Source organism: Dipodomys spectabilis, unplaced genomic scaffold (assembly GCF_019054845.1).
Source record: "Dipodomys spectabilis isolate Male_0828 unplaced genomic scaffold, ASM1905484v1 ptg000019l, whole genome shotgun sequence".
NCBI classification, from domain to species: Eukaryota; Metazoa; Chordata; class Mammalia; order Rodentia; family Heteromyidae; genus Dipodomys; species Dipodomys spectabilis.
This window is the reverse complement of record NW_024870696.1, coordinates 14480484-14504448: the sequence shown is the minus strand read 5'-3', so window position 1 is coordinate 14504448 and position 23965 is coordinate 14480484. Positions and strand designations below refer to the sequence as shown.

The 23965-nt window shown below is 50.0% G+C and overlaps 1 protein-coding gene across 2 annotated transcripts in view; it reads left to right on the top strand.

Moving 5' to 3' along the window:
• Positions 1 to 21622, top strand: part of Qsox1 (quiescin sulfhydryl oxidase 1) — a 35042-nt gene extending 13420 nt beyond the window's left edge. The window contains exons 3-13 of one of the 2 annotated variants that reach the window (XM_042674465.1): positions 3603 to 3648; positions 4187 to 4289; positions 6945 to 7035; positions 8497 to 8642; positions 10420 to 10554; positions 12613 to 12742; positions 17167 to 17289; positions 18112 to 18259; positions 19236 to 19415; positions 19873 to 20180; positions 20861 to 21622. In XM_042674465.1, the coding sequence (XP_042530399.1) occupies positions 3603 to 3648; positions 4187 to 4289; positions 6945 to 7035; positions 8497 to 8642; positions 10420 to 10554; positions 12613 to 12742; positions 17167 to 17289; positions 18112 to 18259; positions 19236 to 19415; positions 19873 to 20180; positions 20861 to 20869 (1419 nt within the window). In that variant the 3' untranslated portion in view covers positions 20870 to 21622. Of the gene's footprint in view, positions 1 to 3602; positions 3649 to 4186; positions 4290 to 6944; positions 7036 to 8496; positions 8643 to 10419; positions 10555 to 12612; positions 12743 to 17166; positions 17290 to 18111; positions 18260 to 19235; positions 19416 to 19872 lie in introns of both variants that reach the window. The other variant, XM_042674464.1, reaches the window with a different exon arrangement.
• Positions 21623 to 23965: the final 2343 nt, after the last annotated feature.

Sequence of the window (23965 nt, the reverse complement as noted above, 5' to 3'; positions counted from 1 at the left end):
CTCAGCCCCCATTTGCTTGCTCTTGGCCCCTCAAGAGTGCCAAGGTTGGGGAAGGAAGAAGCACCTGTTCTGTGTCTGTCTTGTGTCCTATCTTGTACCAGGGGATGAAAGGGATCAGATGCTGACTCTTCCTGGGGAAAAGAAGACTCACTTCTGAAGGCTCAGTGGCCTGTTTTCAAGGAGTGTCAGTGCTGCCCTTGGCACACGCCTCCAACAATCCATCAAGAATACATTTTACTAAGAGGACAAAAATGTGCCCTGACTAGATCTCCTCCTGAGCTCCCATGATGATCAAAGGGCAGAGTCTCTGCTGGGTTGAGCAGACATCTGTGGAGTGTCTCCATGTGTTACGCTCTGTGCCAGGCCCAGTATGGCTTATATTGGGTAAATAAGCTATAGTCTGGCTTTCAAGTCTAGCAGGTGGCTGAGTGGCTGGGTGGAAAGTTCAGGGTGAAGTCCATTGTAGCTATAGACTATGGAGCAGAGGGAAGTGAGTTTGGGTTCATATCTTTGATTTAAAAAACCTCGAGTAGCCGGATGCTTGTGGCTCATACCTGTAAACCTAGCTACTCAGGAGGCTGAGATCTGAGGATCATGGTTCAAATCCAACCCCAGCAGGAAAGTCTGTGAGACTCTTATCTCCAAACCACTCAGAAAACCGGAAGTGGTGCTGTGGCACAAAGTGGTAGAGCACTAGCCTTGACCTGAAGAGCTGAGGGACAGTGCCCAGGCCCAGAGTTCAAGCCCCACAACCAACCACACACACACAAACACACACACACACACACACACACACACACACACACACACACAACCCTCAAGTACAGGGAGTTTGGATCTTTTTCATGGGCAGTGGTGAGCTATGGAAGCGTTTGAGGAAGAGCAACAGAACTGAGTCTTAGTGGCATCTTAGCCTTGGTGGCAAGAAGGAAGATGGCTGGAGAACAAAAGATCCAAAGTATTTAAATTTCTTACTCATGAAGAATGAATGAGTAGGGATGGATAAGTTATCACCTCTTGGTCCTGGCCTGGACCAGGCAAAAGGTAGGAAAGGAGGCAGCTGTTAAAGGAAAGTTGCAAAGGTCAAAGTCATAGAACTTGTCAGCAGACTAGATAAGGGTTGTGGGAGAGGGAGATGCCAGTCTGGGTGTCAGGACTGAACACTGGGCGAGCTAACACACAGGTGCAGGAATGACTTGGAGGAGGGGTGACTCAGCCTGGGTGTGTGGGGAGGGGTGCCCTGACACCTGTGTGGAGGGCACAGGAGGAGCCAGAAGTCTAGAGTGGGGACCTGAGAATGCAAATCAGCTGGATGATATAGCCGAGTTTCGCAAGGGAGAAACAATATGCTTAGCTCCATTTATTCGCTCATTCATTCATTCAAAAATGGCTAGATGCCAGTGTCTGTGCGAAAGGCACGCAGTTTGAGGCTTCATGGTGGCAGAGTTGTTCTGTCTGAGAGGCAAGTTGAAGTCTGTTTTCCGAGTACTTAAACAGGACCACAATCACCAAGTTATATTTTGTACTTTTATCATCATTTTTAAAGCTATTAGAATAGCATGATTTAACTAGATCAAGATTTGCTCAATAACTGTAAAGAACACATATAAATATGGGCAGTATATGTCAGTGAATTAATAAAAGGTTATTTCCATGGTTTAAAAAGGGAATGAAGGGGCTGGGAAGGTGGCTCAGTGGTAGAGCGCTTGCTTTGCATGCATGAGGCCCTGGGTTCGATTCCTCAGCACCACATAAGCAAAAAAGAAAAAAGCTGGAAGTGGTGCTGTGGCTCAAGTGGTAGAGCGCTAGCCTTGAGCTGAAGAGCTGAGGGACAGCGCCTAGGCCCAGAGTTCAGACCCCATGACCGGACCAAAAAAAAAAGAGGGGGGGTGGTGGAATGAAGCCAGGTGCTGGTGGCTCACGCCTGAAATCCTAGCTACTCAGGAGCTGAGATCTGAGGACTGCAGTTCAAAGCCAACCCAGGCAAGAAAGCCATGAGATTCTTATCTCCAAGTTAACTACTAAAAAACTAGAAATGGAGCTACTGGGGCAGCAAGGTCAGAGGGCACAAGAGAAGGTTGCACATGGTGTGGCGGGGTGGGTGGGTGGGGTGGGGGTCTCTGTCTGTTCCTTCGGTGGATAACCAGATCTCTGGTGGATTTTAGCTTTCTGCCTTTCCATGGCTAAAACAAAAAAAAAAGTCCTAACTGCCAGGCCACAGAGGCTCACGCCTGTAATCCTAGCTGCTCACGAGGCTGTGGCTCAAGTGGTAGCGTGTTAGCTGAGCAAAAGGAGCACAGGGACAGTGCCCAGGCCCAGAGTTCAAGCCTCGGGACGGTGGGGTGGGGGTGGGGGGGAAGAGTCCTAACATCAGCATTTCCTAGTGTTTCAAAGGTAGGAAGGAGAAAAGAGAATGGATCAGGATGGTGATGGTAATGGTGATGGTGATGGTGACGATGATGATGATGTACCTAACACTAATTCCCTGCTATATGTACTGAGTAATGGGCTCTAATTACTTTATATGTATTGGCCATGCAACAACTAAAGGTGGATGGCATCATCTTCATTTTAAAGATGAGAATGCTAAGATTTGGAGAAGTTGACAAAATGTCCAAGGCCACATAGCAAAAGCATAGCAGAGACAGTTCTACCAGAGCCTAAGACCTGCACTCGGCGGCCAGCTTGGGATAAGGCTATTTGAATTGTGCTATTGGAGGCAGAGGCTTAAAGTAGCTAAAAACAAAAAGGCCCTGAGGTTAGAGACCTTCGGGAAGAAGGCTGCAGGCTCTTCTCCAAGGTAGTTCAGTGTCTTTCAGAACAACCAACCCTTCCCTCCTAAGGAAGGAGTGCACAAGCCGGAGTCCTGGCAGCTTTCTTACTACTAGGACAGAGGCTCAGGTTGTATGGAAGGAGCTGTTGTTTGTTCTCTCTGTCTTCTCACCCCAAGTTGATGACAGACGAGGCCTGAGGTGTGTGCACAGGAAAAGAAGATGAAGTGATGATGAGTCAAACTGGACAGTCGGTCACAGGCTTGTTTCTGCAGGGCTCAGACCCACCCCTCAACAGTACCTGTTCTCGTGCCCCCTCCCTAGGCCGAGTGTTTGCAGTGCCAGGCTAGGAGGCCTTGGAGATGGAGATGCTAGCCGTCCACCCCCAAGATAAAGGGCAAAGGCAGATTGACACGAAGGAAAGCTGTTCCATGGGGATGTATAAGTGACTTCAGTTCATTTTTTCAAATGTATCTGAAAGCCAGCAGCAGTTGTGCACTGAAGTTATGAACTAGGCACTAGAGCTTTATGGAAAGAACCCACTCTAGTAGAGTTATAAACCTCTGCTGGCAGGTTCTGTAGGTGCTTCCGTTTTGTAGAGGAAGCAATTGGATGCCAGAATGAGGAAGGGAGTCAGTGTCCACACCCAAAAGACTACTTCCCTGACTTCCCTTTTACAGAATGAGAAACGGAGGCTCCATAAAAGCAAGGAAGTAATTTGCACAAAGTCATCCCAGCTGATCAGCTAGACTTTAAATGCAGGTCCATCTGATACCACCATTGTGCTCTTAACCAGCATGCATTGCTGACTCTGCCTGTGTTTGCTTCCAGTTCTTTAAGGCCTTTTCCAAGAGTGGCTCAGGAGCAGTGTTGCCAGGTGGGTGTCCTGGCTGTGGCTGTCCTGTTGGTATTGTCATCATCTTCCTTTCCCTGCCTCCTCCTTTAGCGTCCAGGGTTTCTACTGGAATGAAGAAAACCCTCTTTACAAGGGTGAGGGATCTCTCTCCAAGGGAAGCATGACATGTTTTTCCCCCATTCAGTCTGGGAGATCCCTTAGGAAAGCCAGGTTCAAGAAGCCTTTCATTGTGTCCCATCTGGGACTTGGGGTGGGGGACAGGGGAATTGTGTTCCCAGAATAGCCTTCATGTCAAAAAGGAGTTGATGGCAGAGGACAGACCAGATGGCCCCCAGAGAGAGCCTTCGGTGGCTTGGTTTTGAGGGCCTCCTTCCTGCCATCAGGAGGTTGGATCTCCTGGTTTTGCTTTCAATCATAAGGGGAGCCCCGCCCCAACGGCATGTGCTCACTCGTTCTAAGAATTGACTTGGGGCCCCTTGATTCTGGGAGTGAAGTTGACAAGGGTGCTGGAGTCAGCCTTTCTCTCCTGATAGCCCCTCACTGCCTGTTTCATTTACAGTGGCTGGTGCTACCGTGCAGATCCTACGGGAGAGACTCATTGATGCCTTGGAGTCCCACAGCGACACATGGCCCCAGGACTGTCCACCACTGGAGCCTGCCAAGTATTTTGGGGCTGGGGAAGGCTAAGTGCAGCAAACACCAGGGTCCAAAAATGGTGGGAAAAAGAGGATGGGAGCCACTTTGATTCTTTCTGCTGCCTTTGCCTGTGGGCAGACACCTCCATTTGCTGGAACCCAGAGATACTTCAGAGTAGCTGGTGGCAGGAGCTGTGGAGCCCTGTTGTCCATTCTTCCAGGTGTGAAGTAAAGTAGGTGAGGCTCTCCGGGTCATTCATACCTGTTTCAGCTTCTCTCCACCGGTCCTTAGGAGCATTTGGAGTACAGCAGGATTTCACATGATCTTAGTCAGGAAAGGCTGCTGATGGCATGAGAATAGGGCGAATGAAGATCAAATGCCATTGAGAGGAAAAGGGCAGTGGGGGAGAGGGGGTGAGGGGGAAGGAAGGGATGTGTACAGAAATGTAAAGCCCTGCTTCTAAACCAAAGGTGGTCATTTTTCTGAGCAGCAGCTGGGGAATGGGGTGACCCTCAGCTCCCTGTGTTAAAGGGTCAGGTGCAAGTGGCTGGTGGGAAAGTTTTATGACTGTTTGTTTTGTTTTGGCTAGGAAAATGAGGGCAATGAGAGAGATTATAAAGACTAGACCCCCTTCCACACACACTTGTGAATGAGAACTCTCATGGGATAAGACTCACTTCAGGGAATTCCTGCCAAGAAGGAATAAATCCATGAACCAACAGGGCCTGGAGAGGAAGCCCAGCTTGCAACACAGCAGAGCTCCCCAGAGCTAGGAAGGCTAAGTGAGGCAGAGGAGGTTGAAGGCTTTGGAAGTTTGTGTGTCAGCATACTTCAAAAGCGATAGCCCTGCTGATTGATCAGATTCACATGACTTCCTTATTATTTAGCCAATTCCCTCTCTTCCCAGAGGGCCTTGCAGAGACCCTGGAGTCAGTATATAGTTCTGATATAATTTGGAGTTCCAAAACCAGACCTCATCTGTATTAGTTTCTTTTATCATTGTGATACCTGAGAAACAATTTAAAATAAGAAAGGATTAATTTTGGCTCATGGTTTTAGTACAAGGTTAACTGAATCCATTGCTTTGGGCATGAGGAAAGGCAGGATATCATCGGGGAAGGAACATAGGATAGACAGAGATAGAGAGACAGACAGACAGACAGGCAGGCAGGCAGGCAGACAGGCAGACAGACAGAGACACCTGGGACAAAATATAGTTCCCAAGGATATGCCTCCAGTGTCCTACTTCCTCAAATAGAGATATCAGATATCAGTCTATCAGTAGATTAATCCATTGGTTGGGCCAGAAGCCTCACGACCCAATCACCTCTCAGTAATTGGATCCACCAGCTGGAGACCAGGCTTTGGACATGAAAGCCTCTTTTGGGAGTATACTACATATACAAACCATCAACACAGTCTCCCCAGGAAAATCCCCATGCCAACCTGTGCTCTGGTTCTTCCTTGTTCCTTTGTCTCCATCTCTCACACATATGAATGCCCCTCATGGGGTTTATTTCCAGCCCTGAGGATCTCAAAAGCAACAAATTGGTCAAATCTGCCAACCCCTCTCAAAGTGATCCTTTTAAAACTGCTTGAGAAGGAGGCAGAGGTGTGTGATGAAAGGTAAGCTATTGCTCCCTAAGGGCTGAGGACTTGCTCTTTGCTGGTGTAGGGCAGGTCTGAAGAAGTAGTCTGAGAGAGACACACTGCATACCTCCCCCACTCCTACCCCCAGAGAGAGGCTGGTTTATCCATGATACCTTTCATCCACCCAGTGAAGCTCAGCCTGACCCCCGCCTCTCTGGCATGTTCATTCATGCACATGAATTCATGCACATCAACATTTTCTATTTGGAGGTGCTCACTGCCATGTCTTTGGGTCTAATCAGCAGAAATGAGACATCACGTAGGCGATTAAAAAAAAAAAAAAAAGATCCGGTCTCCTTTGACCTCTGGGTCTTCTTTCCTGCCAGCCTCCTAAGATGTGTGAGATGTGTAGTTTTAACTGGAATAAGGAAAGAAATTATTCTGTATTATTTCCTATTGAAACCTTGACCTTTTAAAACAATTTGTACTTTAATTTTCTGGCTAGGAGAGTGGATATGAATTTTTAGTTATTTCTACCTAAGAAAACAGGGCCTCATTTTCTTCATCTTAAACCAAGGAGGTTAAATTCTAGTTTCTAAAGTCTCCTGTACCTGGTCCTCACTGGTTCTTTGTTTTCCTTTTGTGCCTATTCTGAGATGAAATTGCAGCTCTCCCAGTTGGTGGTAACTTGCTGCAGATTAGGACTTGACTTTGATGGGTTCTCATCATCAGTTTCTTAGGAAAACAGTAAAGCCATCTTCAGTAAGGAACATGGAGAGAGCTAGTACAAAGCAGCATCCCTACCACATCTCCTCCCCAGCCTGTTTCCTGCCCAGTCCTGACTCCTAAAAAAGTCACAAAGAAAAACAGTGCAAACAAACAAAAAAAACCCAAGGTGGGTCAAATGAAGAACCAGGGTTAGGTAGCATCCTCAGAGAATGAGGGTTTGGTTTTTCTCCTCTAGAGAGAGGACTGGTAGAGGGAGACCACAGAGACACATGACAACATGCCTGTACTTGCAGTACCAAGTGCTGAGTACTTTGCCTCATTCCACTAGCTGTGGAAAGTAACCTCAGACATGTCTCTTACAGGCTGGAGGAGATCATTGGATTCTTTCCAAGGAGTAACGAAGAGTACCTCGCTCTGATCTTTGAAAAGGAAGGCTCCTACCTGGGTAGAGAGGTGAGCTACTTCCACTTCCTCCCTACCCTGGGATGGCCACTGGAAGAGACCAGGTTCAATAGCAGGCTTTTTGAGTTTGTTTGTTTGTTTGTTGGCTCAGGTTAGCATCTTGTCCCTGTACATTACTTAGCTTGGCACTGCCTGACCCCTTCTGGGGACATGTGAAATATGGAGTTGGACTTTTAAAATCTTTCTCCCTGAAGCTGAAAGTAATACCAGCTTATTGTTGAGTTAGTCCTAGGCACATGGCTGCTAATCCCTATAGGGGTCATCAGATAATGTCTAGGATCATGCAGCTAGTAAAGTGGAAAAGAACTCTGACCCAGGACTGACTGGGTTCAAAGCCCATGTGTGTCCACACTACTCTACTGCACAGAATTGGAGTAAGAACGTAAGGGATGACCCAGTCCCTCATGGCCAGCGATGCACATTGAACTTCCATTCTATTATTCCATATGTCTTTGGTCAAGTGGTCCGACTTTTCTGAGTCTCATTTCCCTGGCTATAGAGTAGTAACAGTTACGTTTCTTTATAGTATTGCTGGCAGATTGTCCAGTAGGACAATCTACAGTAGAAGGTCTGGATTTGCTGCTGGCACATAGAAGGTGCTTCATAAAGATCCACCTCATTGTTTAATAGAGAGAGAGCACCCACTGTGGTGGGTGCAGAGTGGGAGGTGGCCTAAGTCAGTGCAGAGAAGAGACACCTCAGTGGGTGAAGCTAAAACCACTCTGGACATAGCATTTTCCTACTGACACACAAGTAGCCCCCACAGCTTGGGTGAGGCCTGTCACCTGGAGGTGACTGGTAAATGCTGATTGGGAAAATGATCTGCTCTGCCTCAAGCTCCTCAGCTACAAAATGGTTTTATTATTTTTAATAAATACTTATCTACCTACATGTGCTGGTTATTATTACATCTATTATTATAAAATTAATTAATCCTCATAACTATCCTCCGAGACTAGTATGATTGTTTTGGCTTTCCTTTTCTTTTTCTACTCATCTTGGGGCTTGAACTCAGGGCCTGGACTCTCTCTCTGAACTTTTTTGCTCAAGGCTAGTGCTCTTCCACTTGAGTCACAGCTTCCCTCCTGGCTTTTTTGTGCTTAATTGGAAATAAGCATCTCATGAACTTTCCTGTTTGGGCTGGCTTCAAACCTTGATCTCAGATCTTAAGACTCCAGAGTAGCTAGGATTACAGGTGTGAGCCACCAGTACCCAGCCTTTTTTTTTTTTTTCAAGCAAAGAAATTGAGTCAAGAGAGCTTTCATCCTGTGGCTCTTGGGTGGTTGTGGACCCTGTTGCCTGTGGGTTGGTGGCACTAGAGTCTTGTTTTTCATGACAGTCTTCACAGACCACAGCTGCCACCATGGTGCCTGCCCAGCCCTGTTCTAGGACCCAACCCCTGGCTCCCTCTGCCCAGTGGCTTAGCCTCCAAACATCCTGCTGTCTCTGCAGGTAATTCTGGACCTGTCTCAGTATCATGGCCTGGCTGTGCGCAGGGTCTTGGACACAGAGGACTACGTAGTGGCCAAGTTTGGTGTCTCTGACTTCCCATCATGCTACCTGATGTCTCGGAATGGCTCTGTCGCTCGAGTCCCTGTGTGAGTGCGCTGTCTCCCTGCTTTCTTTTCTCTCCCTGTGCACATCCTGCCTAGAAAGGCCATAGTCCTGGCAGGTAGGTTCACCCTAGAGATTCTTCTGAGGACAGGTGGAGCACCCCTACAGGAGAAGCAGAGTTCTGTCTCTCTGTAGGACAGCTCAGTGGTCCTGCATTAGCTCTGACCATTGCTACACCATCCACACCCAGACCTACCCCCCCCTCCTCTGTTCATAGACAGACTCATTGGCAGGCTGTAGGCCTGGCAAGGACTCAGATATGCCTGACCCTCCCTCCCTTTGGTTTTCTAATTGCAGAAAAGTTCATTAAGAGCCAGACAATAGCCTGTTCCAAAATGCCAAGAGAAAACAATCAGGCCAGCCTCAGCCCCTCTGTCAGCCTCCTGCTGCTGAATGGCCTGTTAAATGGCGCCAGATGGTGCCTCGGTGCCCTCCCTGGGCAGATGATTGATATCAGCCTGGCCCTGCATGCAGTTGAGGGCCAGGGATATCAAGGCTCGTCTGAAGTGCCCAATGAGCTGCTCCTCCGGGCCACATGAGATTGAAACTGGACAGAGTGGCCACTCGCCCTTGCCCTGGCAAGATCACCAGGTGGCCCTGGGACAGACCTGTCAGAGTCAGGAAGCATGATGGCCCCAGGGGGAGGAGGAGGGCTAACTTTCAGGCTGGCCCTGAAAGTGCCAGTCCTGGTGGGAAGAAAAGGCATTGTTTTCTCACTTGGAATTGGTGGAGGGGAAAATTGTTTGTGACGATGCCACTCCTGAGCCATCTGCTCATCAGTAAACACTGGGCCAGCACTGCAGAGGGGAAAGCAATGTTTACTGATGCCAGTCCCCCTGGGGCATCCTGTCACTGCTGCTGGGTTTGGCCTCTCTGTCTCCAGGTGGCTGGAACCTGGTGAGTAAGAAGGAGTTTGTGTTCAGGGGACATTTCTTGCCTGCCCTTGAGCACTCCTGTATCAGAATAGAGAAAAGAGAAGTCAGAGGATTGTGATCATCCTGGTGTTTCTTTGCTATTTATGCTTTTTTTCCTCCCAGTACTGAGGTTTGAACTCATGGCTTCGTGCTTGCTAATGTAGTATTCTACCACTTGAGTCATATCCCCACACTTTTCTTTTCCTTTAGTTATTTTTCAAATAGGGTCTTGTGTTGATACATGGACTGTGATCCTCCTGTTTACACTTCCCACATAGCTGCAATGGCAGGTATGTACCATCATGCCCAGCTTCATTGGTTGAGATGGAATCCCTTGAACTTTTTGACCAGGCTGGTCTTGAACCTTGATCTGCCTGATCTCTGCCTCCTAACTAGTTTGGATTACCACTGTGAATCACTTGTACTTACCATGATATCTACTTTTCTTAAAAGTCACACACCAAACTCCCTTGACTTCCTTGGGAAGTAATATCATCTGTGATACACTGAAGCAAGCTTGTAGGTGGGAAACTGTCATGAGTTCAGCCACCTTTTGAATCTTTGGGTCTGTAAGGAAAGTGTTCAGATCTACCCGTTCTTGTCCATGAGCAGATTAGTGTGTGTGTGTGTGTGTGTGTGTGTGTGGAGGGGTGAGTGTGTATAGGTAGGTACTAGAGATTGAACTTAAGGCCTTTTGCATTCTAGGCAAGGGCTGTACCAGTTGAGCTATACCCTCAGACCGGATGTTTCTTGATAAGCCTTTCTGTTAGAGGGGCCACCCTTTTCAACATTGGTCAGCTTTTTGTCCTTTGTACCTACTGACTCCCTGTGCTCTCTTTCCTCACAGGCTGGTAGAATCCAGGTCTTTCTATACCTCCTATCTGCAGAGGCTCACTGGGATCACCAGGGAGGCATCCCCCACCACAGCTCAGCCAGCCGTTACGGACAATGTAGCACCCACAGTGTGGAAATTGGCAGATCGGTAAGGCCACACCAGTTTTCCATGTCCCGCCCCACTCCCATCCCTCCTCTGGTCACAGACCACACCTTCACTTCCACACTTGCTCATTCCTATTCTTGTCACAGGTGTATCTGTGTACTGAGTCTAGACATTTCCGCTCCTAAGACCAAGGATAACCTTGGACAGCTGTCCGTGTTTACAGGGTCTTGCTATGTGGGAGCACAGAGATTAATGGGTGGCCTTTCTGGTGTCTGTGCTGGACCCCAGTGTGGAATGTGGGACCCCTGAATAAGTAGCATGTCACATTACCCACCATGATGGAAGGAATGCTGTCCAGTGCCCACACCTCCTAAACTTCACCCTACTCAAGAACAAATAGAAGCCGGGTGTGGTGGTTCACACCTATAGTCCATAATCCCAGCACTCAGGAGGCAGAGGCCAAGGCAGAAGGACTTTAGTTTGAGGCCAGCCTTGGCTACATAGTATGAGACCCTGTCTCAAAACAAAAATAAAACCAAAAACTGGAAGAAAAAAGAACAAATACATTCAGCTCAGAGCAATGATAAGGAGGTTGTTCATAAATCATGGGAGAAAGAAACTGAGATGGGAATGATCATTATGTTCATTCCAGTTTATTATAATTACCTCCAGGGCTGGGAAGGTGGCTCAGTGGTAGAGCACTTGCCTTGCATGCAGGAGGCCCTGGGTTTGATTCCTCAGCACCACATTAGCAAAAATGAAAAAAGCCGGAAGTGGTGCTATGGCTTAAGTGGTAGCACTCTAGCCTTGAGCTGAAGAGCTGAGGGACAGCGCCTAGGCCCAGAGTTCAGGCCCCACGACTGGACCCAAAAAAAAAAAAATTACCTCCAATCCTCGTGAGACTACTATTTTTTTTTGTGGGGAGGCACTTAAGCCATGCCCCTCGCCCCTTTGTATATTGGTTATTTTTATTTGGGGGAGCAGTACTAAGGATTAAACTTAAGGCAGGCACTTTCCCACTTGAGCCACTCTTCCACCCTGGCTTTTTGCTATTATTTTAGAAATGGAATCTCCCAGACTTTTCTGCCTGGGCTGGCTTCAAGCTTCAATTCACCAATGTCAGCCTCCTGAGTATCTAAAATTATAGGTATAAGCCACTGCACTTGGCTAAAAGGCTCATTCTTGAGGCAGAACACCAAAGTGCAGGGGTAAACTGAGGCCCACAGACACCAGAGTAGGGAACAGAAGGAGATTTTGCCTGAGGGCAGAGCAACTTTGGGGGCTGGCCTTGCTGAAGGTAGATAGGACAGAATGATGAGGAGATTTCACAAAGAAAACTGAGGCCCTGGGAGGTAAGCTGATTTGCCTAAGCTCCTGTGGTACTGACTAGAGCTCAGTTCTAGGGAGCAGGGGAAGAGAAGCAGCCAACATTCAAGGCTGTTTCCATCAGAGCCCTGAGCCCCTAGGGGAGCTCAAAGGGCAGGAGTTGATGACGCCAAAGGGGGCCCCACCTGAGGCATGAAAGAAATAGAAAGTTTTTGCCCTGTACATCTGCCATCTCAGTCCCCAGCCTTAGTAGATGGCTAAACCCATGACCTTTCATCTCACACAGGACCAGCATTTCCAGTATTCCTTGTGTGTGTATATGTATGTGTGTGTGTGTACATACACATGCTTGTTCTTAGCAGTCTTTAATAACAACAGAATGAAACTTAACCTAACACTAGTGACCTGATGAGTGAGGAGCGAGTCACAGGATTGATAGGCTGTGGGCCTGGACAGGACAAACCCCCTACTTCCTCCAGGAGCTGCTGGTGGGTGTGCTAAATAAAGCTCTGCTTTATTTAGTCCTCTCAGCAAAGCTGTCTGTGAGCACTGGATTATTCCTATTGTACATACAAGGAATTGGGGCCCACAGAAGTTAAGTCATGCATCCAAGGTGACTCGCCAAACTACTAGCAGAGCCAAATGCTAACATACAGTACTCTGCACGTGAGAAGTGCCCTTCCTCTTCTCTCCCTTAAGCCCTGAGTGCCTCTACCCAGCCCTAACCCTGCGGTCAGTGTCCTTTTTTCCTCTTGTTTCTCTCTCGGTCATCAGCTCCAAGATCTACATGATGGACCTGGAGTCTGCACTACACTATATCCTGCGAGTAGAAGTGGGCAAGTTCTCCATCCTGGAAGGGCAGCGCCTGATAGCCCTGAAAAATTTTGTGGCAATTTTGGCCAAGGTGAGTATTAAGACCATAGCGTTGTCATTGCAATTTCACACCGGATGGGTGTGCTTCCTGGAAGCCTCATACTATACCAGCTCCACTTACCTGGAACACGGCCTCTGGCTGGACAGTTAGATCCACAGTTGTTCCCATCTGCCATGGACTGATTCCCTCCTCCTGCAGCCCTGGGGTGTGCCAGTCCATACTGCTAAGCATAAACCCCCTGTGCAGGAGGGTGGGTTAGACACAGGGCCAGAACCCCTGACATCTGGACATCTTCCCAGCTGTTTCCTGGCCATCACTCTGCTCTCCTGACTGAGTTCACCCATCCCAGACTATGGCTTCTCACTCCCTGTCATGGTCATTGGAGAAGCAGGACCCTGGAGACCACAGTGAAGAGGACACTCTTCTGAAACTTCTGTCTCCCCTCCCAATCTGATCCTGATCCCTGGCCCAACCCTGCCTGCCTTACTTCTTGGTCTTTCCTGAGAAAGGCTGCTCTTTGGAATGGAGCTCCTACTTTTCTTTGTTTTGTTTTGTTTTTGGGTCCGGTCGTGGGGCCTGAACTCTGGGCCTGGGCGCTGTCCCTCAGCTCTTCAGCTCAAGGCTAGCGCTCTACCATTTGAGCCACAGCGCCACTTCCGGCTTTTTTCTTTTTGCTTATGTGGTGCTGAGGAATTGAACTCAGGGTCTCATGCATGCAAGGCAAGTGCTCTACCACTGAGCCACCTTCCCAGCCCTGGAGCTCCTACTTTTAAGGAGCTGGCATTTGTCAGGAGTTGATTCTTTTACTACTCTACAAGGTGGCAAGTAGAGTCTCATTTAAGGGGCCCAGATGGCTGTCAAGGGGCACACATTACTTGCCTTAGGTCTTCTAGAGGAATTGGACCACAGAGCCTGTGCTTTTTTTTTTTTTTCCTTTGTTGTGAATCTTGGGGCCTGAACTTGGCCCATGTACTATCCTTGAGCTTTATTCCACTCAAGGCTAGTATTCTACCATTTTGAGCCACAGTGCCACTTCCAATTTTCTGGTGGTTAATTGGATATAAGCATCTCATGGATTTTCCTGCCTGGGCTGGCTTCACATTGTGATCCTCAGATCTCAGCCTCCTGAGTAGCTAAGAATACATTTGTGAGCCACCAGCGCTCCGCAGAGCCTGTGCTTTTTTATTTTTTATCTTTGCCACAGCCCTTCTCTGAGTGGGGATCTGGCTACCTCTCCCTTGCCACACCCCTCCTGTACCAGAGCCACTGGCCACCCCCGGCAGGCAGAGGCTGCTGCTCAGTGCTACGGGGCCAGCTGCAGGTGGGGCTGCAGTGGTCCCCTGGGGCTGCCTGTACAGTCAGCTCCCCTCTGTGTGCCCTTCCCGCAAGGCTGGTCTCCAGGAACTTTCTGCATCTGTCCTGTGTCTCGACTCTACCCAGTCCTACCCTTCCTGGCCCTCTCAGTTTTGACTGTGTCTAAATACACCCTGGGAGAGAAGTTGCAATCTTCTACTCCTCTTGGAAGTGTTGACAGATAAGCTGTTGACGGGATGAAGACCTCCTTTGCTCGGAGGCCTGGGAGTGCATGTTCCAGGTGATGAGGCCTTGGAAACCCAAGGGAAAATAAGTCCAGAGCAAGTCCTTTTTATCTCCCTGCCAGCATGCTTTTCCAGCAGGGCTCAGGAGATGAGGACACATGCTGTACTGGGTGAGCGGCCGCCCCGCACAGTGGTTTCTGTGTGCTACTTGTAGCTCTCAGCTGTATGCAAGCTTGGATTTGGGGTGAGGTTGTTTTTGCTCCCCCTCATGGGGCTATGTGTATCCCATATGAGGGACGAAACCCAGAAAGTGCCTGTGTTGGGGAGGGGTCTAAGCAGCACCCTCTGTGTTGTGCTCAGTGCCACCTGCAGCAAGGGCTGCAACAAGGTGGCCTCCACCAGGGCCGAGCCCGTTAAAAGGACAGGGGGAGGCCAGCCAGGGACAACCCTCAGCGGAATAAATGGGATAGCGGAATAGTCAGGACGCTGGGGCTCCTCTGGCTGCCCTTTGCCAGCCCATCTCCCAGTATTCTGACCCTACCCTTGCTGGGGTAGTTTCTTCCCAGAGGGTGATAATGGAAGCAGCTCTCCATGAGAAAATGACAGCCCAAGTTTGGATTCTCACCCACCTCACCCTCGCTCTTTACCACTAGAGGGCTCCTTGTGGGCTGGGCCTGCTCACTCTGCCAGTCCAGCCTCATGTGAGCAGCTGGAAAGACTGACCACTAGGTGGCGTGTAGTCACCAGAGTTTCCCTGACTTCCAGCCATCCAGAGCCCTAGAATATATTGTTCCTTCTGACAGGATGGCCTTAGAAGGCCTAAGGTGCCAGCTCAGGACCACAGGAGAAAGTCAGTGAGAAATGCTGACTTTAAGCTGTAAATCTGTATGTGAGCTAACAGGGAAGGAGGACACTGAAGCTCAATTCTAGAAAGCACTTGGCACTCTGGGGGAATGGGTCCAGGCTCTGAGGTTTGATAAAAAATATTTAATGAGCCTGGCACCAGAGGCTCATGTCTGTAATCCTAGCTACTCAGGAGGCTGAGATCTGAGGATCACAGTTCGAAGCCAGCCCTGGCAGAAAGACTCCCTGTGAGATTCTTATCTCCAGTTAACCACTCAAAAAACAGAAGTGGAGGTGTGGCTCAAATGGTAGAACGCTAGCCTTCAGTACAGAGAGGCTCGGGGATAGCACCCAGGCTCTGAGTATAAGCCCACAACTGACAAAAAAAGAAAAAAGAAAAAAAAGGCTTTTTCAGAGGACTGGATCTGGTAGCCTGTTTTCCCTATTCAGTCATTTTTATATCTCCAGGATCCTTCTTCTCTCAAACATTTGTGTGTGTGTGTACGTGCACACACACACACACACACACGTGTGTGCACACATGCACATATGTGTGTGAGCATCCCCCTTTATTTCTGGCTTTGTTTTCTGGCTAATTGGAAAGAATCATCTTATGGACTTTTTTTCTCTTTTGTTTTGGTCTTAAACTCAGGGCCTTGGCACTCTCCCTGAGCTTTTTTTCTTAAGGTTAGCAATCTACTGTATAGGCCACAGCTCCACTTCCAGCTTTTTGGTGCTTAATTGGAGATAAGAGTCTCGTGGACCTTGCTGCCTGGGCTGGCTTTAAACCTTGTTTCTCAGATCTCTTCTCCTGAGTAGCTAGGATTACAGGTCTGACTCACCAGTCCTTAACTCAATGTTTTTTGTTTTTGTTTTTAAACTGTGCCAGCTTTGCAGCTTGAACTCAGGGCCTTTTTTTTTTTTCTTCAAATGCTCTACTTCTTGAGCCACAGCTCCACTTCTGACTGTTTGGTGCTAATTGGAAATAAGAGTCTTATAGACATTACTACCTGGGCTGGCTTTGAGCTTCGATCCTCAGATCTCAGCCTCCTGAATAGCTAAGGTTATAGGAGTGAGCAATGGTACCCAACTTTTCAAAACGGTTTTTTTCTCCTTTCTCTGTAATTTTCTCAGGGTCACTATCCTCCTCCATCTGCCTCTTCATGGTTGTAACTTCCCTGCTCTGTTGCTACGCCCTCTTCCTCCCCACCCCCACTCCTACCCATGTGCATTTGCGCATGCACACATGTGCACATGCACATATATCCTCCTCCCTGGAGTCCTTGTGGTTTTAAAGTGCTGATACTAATCAGATTTGAGTTGACTTATTGTCAAAGTAGCTTTTCATGTTCCTCTGAGACTGTTAGGGTTACCATCAAGATTTGGATGTTGGCTGTAAGCCCCTTAGCCGGCCTGTCCCTCCTGGTAGACCATGAATACAAATGCAAGGCCTTTTCCAGCTAGCCCAGCTGCTCCCATCAGAAGACTACATGAAGAACAGCCCTGGGGGATGGCCCAGGAGGCAGGCCTTCCTCTAAGTGGTGGCTTGTGATGGTCCAGGTTAGCACGAGAGCTTAGTCTTAAGGGAAGAAACCTTTGGGGCACTACCTCCACTTAGTCTCCTCCTTCCCCTACCCTTTCCCCTTGGCTTACCAGATTCCAAGAGCAAAGGCCGTGAGAAGTTCACAGCTGTGCCTTAGGCAGAATATTTTCTTTTTTCTTTCTTTTTTTTTAGGGGGGGGTCCAGTCGTGGGGCCTGAACTCTGGGTCTGGGCGCTGTCCCTCAGCTCTTCAGCTCAAAGCTAGCGCTCTACCACTGGAGCCACAGAGCCACTTCCAGCTTTTTTCTTTTTGCTTATGTGGTGCTGAGGAATCGAACCCAGGGCCTCAGGCATGCAAGGCAAGCGCTCTTCCACTGTGCCACCTTCCCAGCCCCAGGCAGAATATTTTCCTAGTGGTTTTGGAACATTCTAGAGAACTTTCCTTGGACCACCCTTGCTCCTGTTCTCTGTAGGATGCTGAGAGGGCAGAATTGCTTTTCATTCTTCAACTTCCTCTTGTTCCTTCCCATAGTACTTTCCTGGCCAGCCTCTGGTCCAGAACTTTCTGCACTCTGTAAGTGACTGGCTTATGAAGCAGCAGAGAAGGAAAATTCCCTACAATTTCTTTAAAATTGCTCTGGACAGCAGGAGAGAGGTGAGTCTGGGAGACAGATGAAGATCTCACCATCTTAACATTTAAGGGAATGGAGGGGGTTAACGCTGTAATCTCCAGCCTCCTTCAAGTTGCATTTGGGAAGCAGAGAGCTCATTCCATTAATAGTTCCTAAACTGCTACTAAGCTGTGTGTGCATATCACTTTTTTAAATTTTGTGTGAGTCATGGGGCTTGAACTCAGGGCATGGGCACTGTCCCTGAGCTTTTGCTTTCAATGCTGGTACTCTACCACTTTGAGCCAGAGCCCCATTTCCAGTTTTCTGGTGGTTAATTGGAGATAAGACATAGTCTCTCGGACTTCCTGCCCCATCTGGCTTCAAACTATGATCTTCAGAACTCAGCCTTCTGAGTAGCTAGGATTACAGGCATGAGCCATTTGTGCCCAGCAAGCGTACCACTTTTATCCTTATAAATGAACAGCAGCTAGATACTATCCTCATTTAGTAGATGAAGAAACTGAGGGTAGGAGAGGTTAAATAACAAATCTGTGAGCATATAGTCTTGTTTGTAGAAGTGGGTACTCTGACAAATTTCTTTAAGTGTATAGACTTGTTCTTACACATCTACTCATCTGTTCAAAGCTTGAAGGTCTTTAGAGACCAGCCCCTCATTTCACAGGAGGTGAGGTTAGAATGAGGCGTCCTGATGACCCCTTGGTGGACGATGCTTTGAGAAGTTAGGCTGAGCCCTAAGGTTGCAGGACTGTGAGTTGACTGTGGCATCTCCGGGCAACTTATCATCACCTCCTTTCCCACAACTGTTTCCCTTCTGTTGTGCACTTACTCTCCCGTGTGTCCTTTAGGACTCTGTTCTTCCTGAGAAGGTGAGCTGGGTTGGCTGCCAGGGCAGCCAACCACATCTCCGAGGCTTTCCTTGCTCCCTGTGGGTCCTCTTCCACACCCTGACTGTGCAGGCAAGTCAGCAGAGTGCAGACCACTCACGTGAACCAGGTAAGTCCTGCTGGTTTCACCGACCACGATCATGACCATGCAACATGCAACATGGGCAGGATGGCTCCCTGCTGCATACATTTAGGGATGAGCGAGACAGCACAGGCTGGAGGCTCAGATGACAGACATTAGCTCTCTCACTGTTCTGGAACCTTGAAACCCAAAATGGAAGTGTGGCGGGGTTGGTCCCTGAGTGAAGGACCACATTTACTTACTCTGGCTCTTCACCAAGTCTTCCTGCTTGCCTCTGTCCAAACTTTCTCCTTGATGAGGAAACCAGTCACGGTGAACTGGAACCCACCCTATAAATGTTACTTTTAAGGCCCTGTCCCAAAGATAGCCATCTTCTGAGGTACTGAGAGTTAGGACTTGAGCATGGGCATTTTGAAGGGACACGAATCAGCCCATAAAATAGGCCAAGGCCACCAGATGCAGAGAACAAGAGCACTGTGGCTGAGTCCTGGCAGGGAGGGAGGTGAAGCTAGAGAGAAGGCAGGTAGAGGAGGCGGAGGCACACTAGCCCGAGGGCCTTGCTGAGGGATGGGTATCCAGCTCACATTTGTGTTATGAGAAACGCCTGTTTCACAGGGGAGGAAAGCAAGTGATTATTTAGGAAGGCTGCTGGGTAGAGGGTGGTCTTGGTGGGGTAAGGAGAGGCAGGGGAGCCAATCAGGAAGCTGGAGAAATAGTTCGGAAGTGATAGAAGTGAGCCTGTGGAGGAAGTGGTCAGGAGGACCGGGGTTTAGGAAGTTGGGAGGAAAAAAGGTCACCTCTAAGATGTCCCCTGAGAGGGAGCCGTTGGCCTGGGGACACGAGGCCCTCGTCACGGGGTGATGAGGAGGATGTGTGGCATTTGTGCAGGAGTGGCCGCAGCAGAGCTGGAAAGGGCAGGCTGTCCTGTGGAGGGGATGAAGGTAGAGCCCGTGGGCCCGGGCAGCCTGTAGGGTCTCTGTGACAGTGTCTCCTCCCCTTGTAGCCAACGGCCAGGAGGTCCTCCAAGCCATCCGGAACTACGTGCGCTACTTCTTCGGCTGCCGAGAGTGCGCTGGCCACTTTGAGCAAATGGCTGCCGCCTCTATGCACAAGGTGGGAAGTCCAAATGATGCGGTTCTCTGGCTCTGGACGAGCCACAACAAGGTCAATGCTCGCCTCGCAGGTAAAGGAATGCGCCCGGCATAGTTCCAGAACTTGCCCAGTGCCCCAGTCTACCTGGCCCCCTCTCCTCCCCATGGCCGGCCCTGTCCTGCCTACCCCACAGGTAGAGGGGTCTGCCTGTGGAATTGCAACAGCTGGGAACTCTTGTCCCTTTAGTCAACACAAGTAAAATCTCAGAAAAAATGTGAGCGGGGAGAAAAGGGCAAACACCGTAGACCCGCCAGCCTGCAGTGCAGTTCGTTCCATGTCTTCCTACTCCTGCCATGTCAGATTCAGGATGCAAAGTCAGCTTTCCCCTGCGCAAGTTCCTGCAGCCAGTGGGCTGGGGTGGGGTGGAGTGCAGGCCTGCCGAGCCAGGCTCTGGGCGAGTTTTCTATGTATCTCTTGGAGGAGTGAGGTCTGAGTTCCTTCACATGCCTGTAGAGTCCCAGCCAGGCTGTGTGTGCTTCCCTCTCCAGGTGCCCCCAGTGAAGACCCCCAGTTTCCCAAGATACAGTGGCCACCGCGTGAACTCTGCTCTACCTGCCACAATGAGCTCAATGGGGCGCCGGTGTGGGACGTGGACGCCACCCTCGGCTTCCTCAAGGACCACTTCTCCTCGAGAAACATTGTCCTGGACTCCCCTACAGCTGGGCTGGCCCATCAGAGGGGTGTGCAGAGCTTTACCGATACCCCGAAGCTGGTGATGGGCGCGTGGAAACTGCCGACCAGAATTTCAGCTCTGGGCCTTCAGCAGGCTGGTACCGCAGGGTCCCCCAGACCTGAGGCAAGTGGTCCCCAGGATCTGTACCCAAGCCTTGGAATGACTAGACCTGTGCCAGGGCAGGGGAAGGCTGAGCATGTGAGAGAGCTTCAGAGGGACATACCCGAGCAGCTCCAGGGCCAGCGACACTTGAGCAAGCGAGACACAGGGGCCCTATTGCTTGCTGAGTCCTGGGCTGAGGTGAGCCACCTCCAAGGCCCGCTAGGGGGCCGTGGCTCCAAGCAGCTGGCTAACAGACCTGGGGGGGAGCCAGCGGTGCGGGGCCAAGGCCATTGGCTACGAGTGCTGGGAGGGGGCTTCTCCCACCTGGATGTCAGCCTTTGTGTGGGACTCTATTCCCTGTCCTTCATGGGCCTGTTGGCTGTGTACACCTATTTCCGGGCCAGGATGAGGGCCCTAAAAGGCCATGCAGGTCACCCTGTGGCTTGAACTGTCCAACTTGGAAGAGGGTGGGGAAGGGAGCTGCTGTCCGTGGGGCTCTTCCAGCCCCTTGCCTCGCCTCCACCCTTTCCCCCTTGTCCAGCCTAGCAGAGTGAGAAGACCAGGAAAGCCAGTTGCTCTAGTGAATCCTTGATTGTGCCAGGAAGGAGAGTCCCATAGACAAAAGACCAGTATTTGGACAGTTGAGGGGAACAGGGGAGAATTGGGCCCTGGTCTCTCAGCACCAAATTCCTGTTTTTCAGCTTATCTGAAGTCCTGCCCCATTCTTGCCGAAGCCTCCGTCTGGCCTGATTAGTCTTGGCTCTAAATTGGAGCACGCAAGCTCAGAATTCCCAAGGCTTCTTACCCAGAGAAGGATCCCAGGCTGGGTGGGCTTCCGTGACCCTCCTCTCTACATCCCAGGGCTCCGCCTGTCCCTGGCTCCTTTTGGTCATGAGGTGGTCTTTGAAGAGGAAGAGTCACTTCTGGCCTGCCTAACCTCCCTCTCAGACCTGTGTGGGGTTTGGCTTTAGGGAGGAGGGGGGGTTCTAGAATCTTCTGGAAATCATTTTCATCTCCTGGATGAGGTTAAGGTGAAAGTTTCTGCTGCACTAGTGTCTTGGGTGGGTGTGGACTTGCCCGGATGGCAGTCGCCGGGCTGTGGGTTTGGCTTGCTTGGCGGGTGAAGGGGCGGAATGTGGGAAGTATGCTGGGCTGGGCCGTGCCATGGCTGTGGGCTCAACCGGGAGGGGTACAGTAAGAAGGATGTGCTTTGCCTTCTCCCCACGGGGCTCCTTCCTCTGAGCTGGGTCTTCTGGCTTTTGTTTTGCTCTCCTAAATCAGTGCTAGGACGTGGAAGGTGCTGGGTGGATGGCAGTCAGGGGTGTCCTCTCGCTCGCTCGAGGTTCCATTTCCGGGCTGGGAGAGGCCCTGGGTCTAAGGGGCAGACAACGCTGTATATGTGCTTGGTTCCACCCTGTCCCCACTAGGGAGGGATGTGGAATAAATTATTTTTGTTAAGGCAAGCACCTGTGTGTTCTTTAACTCGTTCCTTGGAAACCTAGTGTCAAGGTTTGGACATGGCATGCAGCATCCAGCCTCCCCTAGGTGGGGACTTCCGGTCCCCTCCCCACTGCCCCACAGGGCTCTGCCCCAGCCTTCAGTTTCTATATGCAATGGCCACTGGCTTTGTGATATGTGGCCTTGCCACCCAGCTCTCCCCATCTCCCCAGGACTCCTGCCTGAGCCTGTCTGGAGAAGCCATCTGCACCTTCAGGCCTCCGTTCTTCCAGGATGAAGGGCTTGCTGGCCCTCACAGGCCTGGCTACTGCTCAGCAGGAAGTCACCCGGATTAGAGTGCTTGCCCCTAATCCAGCCTGCTGGGGTTTACAGGGATAAGAGCAGCTGATAATGAACCTCATTAAGGGGGGCAGGAGCCTCAATCCGATTTGGGGTTTTCTCTGACATCTTCACTCAAGTCAGATGGCCTCAGCACTGGGTGGAGCCGGTTGAATGCTAAGGACACCCCTTGTATTTGACAGCTGGGGTGGGGGGATGGGGAAAGCAGCCAACCCCCCCCCAATCAATCCTTGCTGGTGCTGGTATCATTTGACCTCTTTAGCTTCTGGGACAGTTTCCTTCTCTGTGCTTCAATCTAAGCCACCCGCCTGCTCCCTCCATCCTCCTGGGCAGCATGTGCTTGCTGGGTGGACCCTGGCTGGAGTCTGAGAGGCTGCTGGGCCAGCACATCCAGCAAGCAGGGCTGAGGGTCCTGGGCCAATGCTCAAGGCCCCCCAGCCAAGACCACTGAGGTATCTGCTCCCCACCACCTGGTTTCTTCAAGTGCAGATGATTCATGTCAGCAACTCCTATAGGCTTCAGTGACCATCTTTTCTAGTACAAGACCTGGGTGTTTAGGATTGGAGCAGAGCTAGAACTGCTGTCTTGGGCTGCTCTGGTTCAATAGGGTCTACCCACAGGGCCAAGATGGAGCAAGGTCTTATTCGGGGACCTTCTTAGTGTAGGCCATCCCCCCCTCACAGCAGGCCTCATTTTGCCCTGTCCCAGGCCCTCTGATTGATAGGCAGGGTGGGCCTCCTCTGCAGGACTGCTGCCTTTCACCTTGATTTCCCCAGGGCTCTGGCCCTCAGCTTTGATAAGCCAGCCTGCCCACAGCTGGTCCCCTCCCCCACCAGGCTGCCAGGCTGGGAGTCGGGGCTTGCTGCGCCTTGCAGTCCTTCCTATGTTGTTTCTCTGGCCCTTGAAAGGCTCTTGTGTCAAAAGAGAGTCCGAAGAGGAGGCTATACTTATTTTTTCTTTTTTCTGGAGCTGGAAAGAAAGTCCTGTTTGTGTGTGGCATGTTACCTCCTAAGGATTCAGGAGGTGACAGCCAAGCTGGACTATGAAAAATGACTAGGCATCAGCAAGGAAAATAAGGAGAGAGATGCATCACAGGCAGAGGAGAAAGCATGCACTCAGTCCAATGAAGCAAACTAGTGAACATGAGAATTCCTAAGTAAAGAAATGGGTTAGTGTGCAAGATAACCTTGAGGCTACCTTGGGTTAGAAGCTAAAGGAAACACAGGAGACATGTTCCCTGCTGTCTGGAAATGAGTTTGACCAGTAGAGACAGACCAAACAAGCCAACAACCAAAAACTGAGATCAAAGGTACAGATGGAGGTGAGTGTATCTTGAGGATAGACACCAGCAAAGAGAGGCTCCAAAGGCTTATCCAGACCCAGGATTCAAAGCCACAAAGTATGGGGTGGAGAGCCCATTCCCTATTCCCTAGCCCAGGAGGTCAGACAGCCTTGGCATATGGTGGGAGAGCCCAGGGGCAGCCCACCCAAGAAGGCCCAGAGGAAGCTCTTAAGTCTGGGTTGGGCTGGATTAAGGAGTTAAGTCTAGCCTTGAAGATTGTGAACTTGGAATCTGATGTCTAGATCTGAATCCAACTTCCAATACTTCCCAGCTATGTGACTTTGAGCAAGGTAATCTGATTCTTGAAGTCCCCTTGTCTTTGTGTACGAGTAGAGATAAGCTACCTAATTCACTAGACTATGGTGCCATGCTGGCAACCAGTAAGTGCTTAATGATGGTAGCACACTGTTCATGCCAGCTTCCTGTCTTACCTCACATGGGACTCCACTGTGCCCGGGTGGAGTCCCATCCACACAAGGGATTCTGGCAGTGCGTCTTCAGGTGACAGCCTGGGTTACCTCAGAAGGTGCTACTGTCCAGGACTCAGTTGAGGCACTGAGTGGAAATAATCCCTCCCTCCCCTCATTAGTCACAATAGAGGAGTTCTTCATAAATGGCCCCTTAAAAAGCCTTAGGTTTAGCCGGGCGCTGGTGGCTCACGCCTGTA